Source organism: Hyposmocoma kahamanoa, unplaced genomic scaffold, assembly GCF_003589595.1.
Source record: "Hyposmocoma kahamanoa isolate Upper Pololo Valley unplaced genomic scaffold, ASM358959v1 180, whole genome shotgun sequence".
NCBI classification, from domain to species: domain Eukaryota; kingdom Metazoa; phylum Arthropoda; class Insecta; order Lepidoptera; family Cosmopterigidae; genus Hyposmocoma; species Hyposmocoma kahamanoa.
The window spans coordinates 3,725,398-3,734,116 of record NW_020653711.1 but is presented as its reverse complement, the minus strand read 5'-3'; the positions used below and the strand labels follow the sequence as shown (position 1 = coordinate 3,734,116).

General features: G+C 33.4%; 1 protein-coding gene across 1 annotated transcript in view; it reads left to right on the top strand.

Annotated features, from left to right (window-relative positions):
* Positions 1–1,543: 1,543 nt before the first annotated feature.
* LOC113225959 (vacuole membrane protein 1-like) overlaps positions 1,544–8,719 on the top strand; it is a 36,060-nt gene continuing 28,884 nt past the window's right edge. Inside the window, exon 1 of the mRNA XM_026458445.1 lies at positions 1,544–1,817. Within this exon, the coding sequence (XP_026314230.1) occupies positions 1,635–1,817 (183 nt within the window). The 5' untranslated portion in view covers positions 1,544–1,634. The remainder of the gene's footprint in view (positions 1,818–8,719) is intronic.

The following is an 8,719-nucleotide window of genomic DNA, read 5'->3' as shown; positions in this document are numbered from 1 at the left end:
CGCTCTGGGCATTTTGGAGGGAAAAGTGTAGTTTTAATTTGACTTTCAATTATTTTGTGAAATGTTGTTTAAAGTGGAATAGGATAGTACCATAGTGCCTTAATCGAAGATTAAAACGCGAAATTATACGAATCTCGAACTAAAATACCCGTATCCCGAGTCAATCCAAGCACGCCGCCTCAAACTGCCTATCCTCTTTGTGGCAGCTATATTTAATTTTACAGAAACATAATTAAACGAAGACATGGCTCAAAGACTTATATCCAAGCCAAAATTATTAATAAAAAAAACACAAGATTATTCCCTAAACGGTAAAAACTAATCGGAGAATTTTTTTATCGGTTTTCTAGGCATAATAACATTTCTGGTACTGCTAATGTTTTTATTTGTACTCTTCAGAATCCAATAATGAAAAGCGCCTAGAGAAGTGCACTGCTCGTGTTTCCTACGTTACAATTGTTTTAACTTGCACATTTGTTATCAAGAAAACATTCTTACCGGTTGCGGTAGAAATTACTTTTTATATCATACTAAGTGTGCTTTAATATAATAAAAAGTTTTACCGAAGCGAATCCAACGCGAGCAATTTAATATTGTATCCAAACATTATTTGTAGTAAAAAGACACACGTCAGTTCTAAAAGTTATTGCCATTTTCTAACTATCACCTTTAGAATTTGGAGATTACCAAAGTGGAACTTATTCAAAAAAATTGCAGTAATTAAATAGTAAGTACTGTTCAATTAAAACCACGTTAATTTACACACTTCATTTGTTTTATTTATTTCTAGCACTTTTCATATTAATAACCTATGGTGTGATGCTACTTTGATTTTTCACTTATTCCTTTTAAGTTGCATTAAGAATCGTGGCAAATTATTTTATTATTATGGCAAGAAAAATTAGTTCGACGTTCATTTTCAAAGGGAGTGTGTTGTGCGGATAATCTGATTAAATTTTTCCAAGTCATTTATGAAGAGTTAAAGAGTTTCGTCTGCTAAATATCTCAACGGATAATTCTGGACTTTAGCTGAACGTAAGTGTACTGTACTAATCATATTTTGTTGTTATGTTAGGTTAGAAATTGCATATAATTTCTGCTGTCTCTCTAATAATTTTTCAATATCAGCTTATTTTTTAGGGGCTGAATGAGGCTTTTTTTTGTTTTAACAACGCTCAACTGTGTATTTTTGTTTTGCTGTGTAATTTCAACAGTTACTAACGTTACACTTGACTGAACCAAATAATCAATATTTTCTGGAGAAGATTATCCACGCGAATTTTTAAACGATTAGCATTTATTTTTATTAAATATTATATGTCTTTATTTTTCTCGTAACATACCTATACGTGATAAATTCTAGTTGTTTTGTTTTTAAAACTACTATGTCAAATTCATGTAACTTTTATTTCCACATAGGTTTTTTTTTTGTGTGCATTTTATTAGCATTTTATATCCATTTAATATTTTACGTAATTTTCATATGTATTAGAAAAATGTATTTATTACTTGAATGATTTTCCACTATCCAACAAGGTGAAGAAAGAAAAGGCATAATATGAAGTAAAAAGTGCCACAGATAATAAATAAGGAGTTTATTACAAAACTGTTTGACACACATACTGAAAAGAAAAATGGCTGGCACAAGACGAGCTCGCAATCAGGCTTCTATGGCCATACCTCGTCAGAATTCCACAGAGAATGGAAGGCCTCGCCAGAATCTGAGTGCTGAAGCATTGGCAGCCATGAGCAAGGAGCAGCTGCGAGCAGAATGCAGGAAAAGAGGACAACGAGCAACTGGCAACAAAAATGAGCTGGTACAGAGCAGTTTGAGTTTGCGTCTGTGCTTTGTTTTTACTTTATAATTTGCCGGCTGTGTTGTGATGCTTTGTTTTTCTTTAATGTGTAGTTGTGTTTAATGTCTGGTTTTCAACCAGTAAAATTTTACATTGATTTGTAAATGTTTTGTAAATATAGAACACTGTCTGTTAAAAGCACTTTTATTTTTTTTATCAATATTATTTACAAGCCTATATGACTGATAGATGAGACTGATAATCCAGTAATATTTAGCTAGTTAGAATTTATAGTACAATTTTATCATAGTAAATCAATATTTATAACGTTCAGTGCACCTTATCTATGTAATATATTAAAGCATTGCATCATTTAATTTGCTTGATTTATTAGTATTTTTTATTTGGCAACTAGACAATTATTTAATATATTTTTTGTTTTATTTATTTATGACTTAGTTTAGCAAACTATTGAAAAATTTGTTAGATAACATTTATTTATGTTGTCATTACCATAGATAAAACTAAATGTTATATAGAGTTCTTAGATTTTCACGACTGTTACACATAGGAAATGAAAGTATTTTTCCGGATTTAATTCGCGTATCGCGTATATTTGTTTGTGAAACAATATTTTGTTTCACAAAAGAAACAAATATGCACAAAAGTAAACATAAATAAACAAATATATATAGAAAAAACAAATATACGCAAATTAAATCCGGAAAAATAGTTTCATTTCTTAAATGTTATATGTTCATACTAAATTATGCCTGAACATTACACAAATAACTGTGTTTCAAAAGGGTCACATTTATATTCATAAGTCCTAACTCTTACTGGTGCTTCGCAAAGGTGCTATCATGTACCTACTTGCCTGTCACACAAGTCGCTTCCTCTACTAACACGCTAATCAAAAAGTCAATGAGTATCAATTACAGAGATTATTTAAGAAACAGATGTCTTGTTAGCTCTTAACACTTGGCATCTGAAACATTTGGCTCATTATTATTTATATTACGTTACTTCTTAAGGCAACAATCCATAAATATTTTACAATTAATTAATATATCTATAATATTTAAACACTACACACTATTACCGTAGTTTAAACTAAATACTAACCCTAACTGGCATCTTTCTGTGGCATAATTATGAAGCGGCGGAGTCCTTACTTACAATTAACGAAAATGAAAATTAGAAAAACTTACTGACAAGAGGCCTTTACAGACACAAATTCTTTAGTCCTTATAACTAAAACAACGAGGAATCTGTTGAAAAATTTTGTCAGTGCTCTGTTATAGTGTTGTTATGTTAGTTGCATCATTTTTCTAAATTGCTTCTGGTGTGGTTGCTTTGGGTGGCGCCCAAATGTTAATTTCGATAATACGTAATGATAATACGTTATTGAGAAAGACGCGTTTTAAAATTGAAAATTTCTATTTCAAGTCTCAGTTATTGGGTCTCAGATTTCTAAGGCTATACTTTTTCTAAATTTTAAGAGACTCACCACAAATCGTTAGGCCTCTATTTTTGAAAGTTGCCTAAAGTAATTCATGTGATAATATAAAGTATCATAGCCATGTAATCTAATAAGATGTGCATTTTCAAAATTCGTTTAACCGTTACTACCAGCGCAAATGAACGACAAATTGCCAAATTTGCGCATCGTAGTAAAGAATTGGCCAAATAGTGTATGAAGTATCAAAGTATAAATGAAAAACATTAAAAAATATATAAAATCAAATTTTAATCTATTTTGTATGGGCCATGTTGATTTGCAATCTTTTGCCATCTTTCAAATAATTTTAAAATTCTAAATGACGTTTCACGGTCTCTTTGATATTAAAGTTTGATATCAAAGCCATTCAAAGAATTTTGTAAAGACCGAAAGGCTACGTCGGGCGAATACGGTGGATAGAGCCTACTACTACTATGCTTACGACGTATTTTATATGCGCCGACGACGTGCGGATGACGCGCGTTAACGCGATTCAAACGCGATGCAGTCGCATCGAGTACACCTTTGCACACATTCACAAATTCACCGTAAACACGCGACATCTGCGCGTTTACACGCTGTTGTCGCGCGGATGTATCGCGCATTTGGATAAAGGGATAGTTTTAATTTTAGTTTCGTTTGTTAATTTCAATTAAGCGACTAAAGAAATATAAGACCACGCATACTGCGTCTTTTTAAACATATCTTAAAATTAGATTTAAGAGAAATCTTTAGTAACTGTACTAAATTATTACTTTTCGTTTTTGTGTGTTTATTTTACATGCATTGCACTAGACACGATGTGTGAAGGGATTTAAAAATCACAGCAAAAGTTGTGTTCAACATGAAATTCTAAGTGTAAACTCTAGTGGGGTATATAAGCTTGTTGCTTGCAACGCGATGTTTGCGCGGGATTGAATCGATTCAAATGCGCGTAAAACGCGATACAGTCGGGCTTCGAACGCGCTTATCGCGATGTCTGTATCGTGTTTTACGCATTTGAATTGATACAAACTCAACAATCTGCTCGATAGAGCCTCTACGGCGCTGTGAACGTTCGTTCGTGAAACGCGCGTATAAAATACGCCGCGTGCATAGGCTCTAACTAAGGTAACACATCTCAACTTAACTGCAATACTTTTTGATGGTTTTGTAAATTCATTAATTATAAACTCAAAACTGTCCCGCCTAATTTTAAAATGCGTGCTGAATTATTACTTTTGAAAGGCCCATAGATAATATAACATTTTAAAAGAAAAACCTCTTTTTTGTTTGCCAAAAATTCCGAGTGGTTTTTGCCACTAGCCATGTAACTAGCTAGTGGCAAAAACAGCTAGGATTTATTTGGCCAACCCATTAAAATATTATGCTTACATAATTTTCTTTATTTTATGTTTCTGATCAGGAATATTTCATTTAATTCTTGTTTTAATAAGCAGTATGTTATTTGCGTCTCGGTTCGTTGGCACGTAAATTTACATTGCTACGAGGTGATGGTAAAAATACGGTCTTTGTTTCAAATCTGAGAATAAATTCAGTGAAGGTCTAATTTAAAACAGTTTTTGTTATTTAACTTTGTTCTTTTGTTCGAAGAGAATTCTTAAAATACGAATAACGTTTGATATTAGACTATTCGTACCGAATTTTTTTCTTTCAATGCTTAAGCAGTTGCTTAATCAATTCTCTCGAAGCGTTTTGCTTCTAATTCTATAAGGGCACAGCTAAGGAATGGAACTTTGTTATGGTGTATATATCCCGGACGATTCAAACTGGATTTTTTAAAGGCCAGATTAAACTGAACCGTGTTCTAGACGAGTATCTATCGGCTACATTCACATCTTTCACTTTCGATCAGGTGAAACTGTGGGCAATCGTAAGCCTCTGAAGTAAAAAAGAAAAACCTGTTTTATAATTATCATCTAATAATTTGTATAATTTTAAGCAAAACAAATAAACTATATTTACGTATCTAACGTTGTAGTAACACGTACCAGTATATGCAAAATTCAACACAATGACATTTTTATACGATATAATTTACAATGGGTTTGTTTTCGGGTACCGATGTCGGACTTGCTTTAGTCGAAAGCGTGCTATACATTATAAATAATAATATAAATACGGTATAATTTACAATGCGTATTTACGTTCAATTCTACCTTTTTCTTTCACTGTGTTACCATGAAGGCTGGCAGAATATCAACCACGCCAGGGCTACTTAATACATACTCCTTAGTAGCTGGGCCATATACGAATGGTGGTTTGTTAATATTATTATTTAGTATTGTCCTTTTTTATTGTTGTTTTTTCGTTGTTTTTTCGTGTACATATATATAATTATTAAATTAATTTAAATAATCCCGGACATAGACTATTTCTGCTCTAATTGAATTTCATGTACAGTACAATAAAAAAAAAGTTGATAACAAATTAACAATTTCATCCTTGTGTATGACTCAGCTACAGAAGGTATTCTGGACATAGCGATAAAAGATATAGTCTTTTAAAGCCTAATAAAAAGACTACTCTAAAATTACGATTGGAGATTCTACTTTTTATTATAAGATTCGATCGTTATCTAACAGACACGACTCGACTCCAGTGTTTTAAAAAAAACTTGCACCTTAGTTGTGCATACTATTCGGAAACAGTTATAATTAACCGTTTGGTGTATATACGACATACATTTCAACTTGTATCTAGTTGTAGGAATATTTGAATGACAGTAACAAAATATAAGTCGTAACCTGGTATAGTTTGATATACTTGGTCAGCGTTTCTAGTGAATTACAATTCACTGACCTTTATGTGGCCCCAATAAAAACTACACCAAACTTGATATAGTCATCCTGTTCACCTCCCTCACCACATAATCTCATATTTTAGAACAAAACGTATGGCGCAAATTAAAAGAACCCTGCATTTCGGGATGACTTGTAAAATAGCCATTGTCAACATAATCATTTTTATTTGAACTTCGATAACAATTGAGATATTGTGTCTTACAGAATAATAATGGGTGTAATACATACAATATAAGGTCCTAATTCATTCGTTAGCATCTTTTTGAGCGCGTTCCTTCCGTTTTTTTTAAAAACAAAGAGTCACCACACTTATTGACACGGAATCGCATTAAGTTGGTTAATAAAATCTTTATGTCCATGTAATAAGAGCGGTTATTGCATGGATAAAAATCTCTTTCTAGCTGGCTCAAGCCGATTCCACATTAACAACTATAGTAACGTTGGTACATAACAAGTGGAGAGTCAGAATGGCAGGTGTATCTTAACGGATCCTGACAAATTGAGTATCCAAAAATATACCTAAATTGTACTATTTAGTACCTCTGTTTAAAAAATTTGTGCATCTATCAGAACTAAGTTATAGCAACATCAAAGGTACAACCGCCGTATTGACAGTCAATGCGGCGTTCATGACATATGAAAACTATATAAGAACAGGTGCTTGTCACCTTCTCCATCAAAACAAGGAAAGATACTGACGAAGAGGCTGTATGGTGGAACCTTTGCTTGCCCAAATAAATGGCGGAAAATTTATTGAAAAAAATTATTAAAATATTTGCAATTTTGATTTCGCTATATTTTCGTTCTGATAGAGGTACTATTTTTTTAAGAACAGGTACTAAATAGTGCAATTTATGTACATTTTTTTGATACTAAATTTGTTAGGATTTGTTAAGATGCACGCGACCCTCTGGAATGGCACAATTTTAGCTTTACATCTCAGAAACTAACCAACAGATCGAGCTGGAGTTTCTTTTACTTTAGAGTACTATTAAGGTACAATTTTTTGGAATAATAACTTTTTATAGTTATTAAATAAAAACTGGTAATCTGAGGTACATCCGCCATATTGATGGTCAATAAGGCGGGTGTACATTTGATATTGCTATAACTTCGTTCTGATGGAGGTACAAATTTTTTAAACAGAGGTACTAAAATAGTACAATTTTGGAAAATTTTTTGATACCAAATTTGTCAGGATCCGTTAACGTATACTCGCCATTCTGACTCTCACATAACAAGTAGGCTAAAACACCGCTGTTATCAAACCCTAATATCAGTCGTATGTACATTAACCAATTGCCGCGAGCGTAGAATAGCTATTGGCAAAGGGACACACACACACTTAAACAATTGAGTAATAAATACAGTGTAATTACTCGAATATAAAATGCTACTCATACTCATGACCAATGAAGAATTAAGTGTGCTCAATTCAAAACAATGAAATAAACTTTTTTTTTTTATAAATGACATTTATTCAATTTGAACAAAAATGTAATGCAATGCCTGCAAAGTGATTATTCGATTAAAATTGTGGTTTAAATGAAGTAGCATCGAATTTTTGAACATATTGCAAAACGGAAGCATCAATTGAATATTAGATAACATAATATATTGTATATAACTTGTACTCAGAAAGGGTTTCAATCAGTGCGTTCTATCTGTTTTGAATGACATACGGAGCCGAGACGTGGACATTCACGATACGGTTAGTCCACCAGCTATAAGTCGCTCAGCAAGCTATGGAACTTTATCGCAAAATTGAACGTAGTAAAACCACAAAATGGTTACCTATTATACCACGTTCAATGATTTGTTATTTAATATGTCACGTGCACAACGAAATAAAACATCTTGGATATGAAAAGACACTTGACAAATTGTATGATCTTTATTGGTTTCCAAACATGTCAAAATTTGTAAAGAAGTTTGTGGAATCCTGTGATGTCCGTAAAGCATCAAAAGGTCCAACTGGTGCACAACAGGTTCGCTTACATTCTATGCCAAAACCTGCAATCCCGTGGCATACTCTACATGTATATTTAACAGGCAAACTCAGCGGCAAAAGTGAACAGAAAGAGTATTGTTCTGTCATGATAGATGCCTTCACAAAATGTAAGTGCCATTCGAGCCCTACAACGTGCTGTACATTTGTTTGGAGCTCCGAAACGTGTAATTGCTGACCGTGGACGATCTTATGACAATTCAGATTTTAAAGCATTATCTTTACAAAATGCTTTTTATATAAATTATATATTTAGATTAGTTTCTCTGATGGACAAAGTACGGAACGAGGTTATGCGACATAGAACCAAAGTCGTTGACATAGCTGGTAGAATAGGCAAGCTGAAGTGGCAATGGACTGGCCATATCTGTCGAAGAATCCACAACCGATGGGAGAAGCGAGGTCTTGAGTGGTGATCACGGCTCGGCAAACGTAATGTAGGATGCCCTCTGGCCAGATGGAGTGACGATTTGCGAAAGGCTGTTGGCAGCAGATGGATACGACGAGCTGAGGACCGGGCGAAATGGCGCGCATTGGGAGAGGCAGGCCTATGTCCAGCAGTGGACTGCGATAGGCTGATGATGATATAACTCGGATATAAGTTGCTATA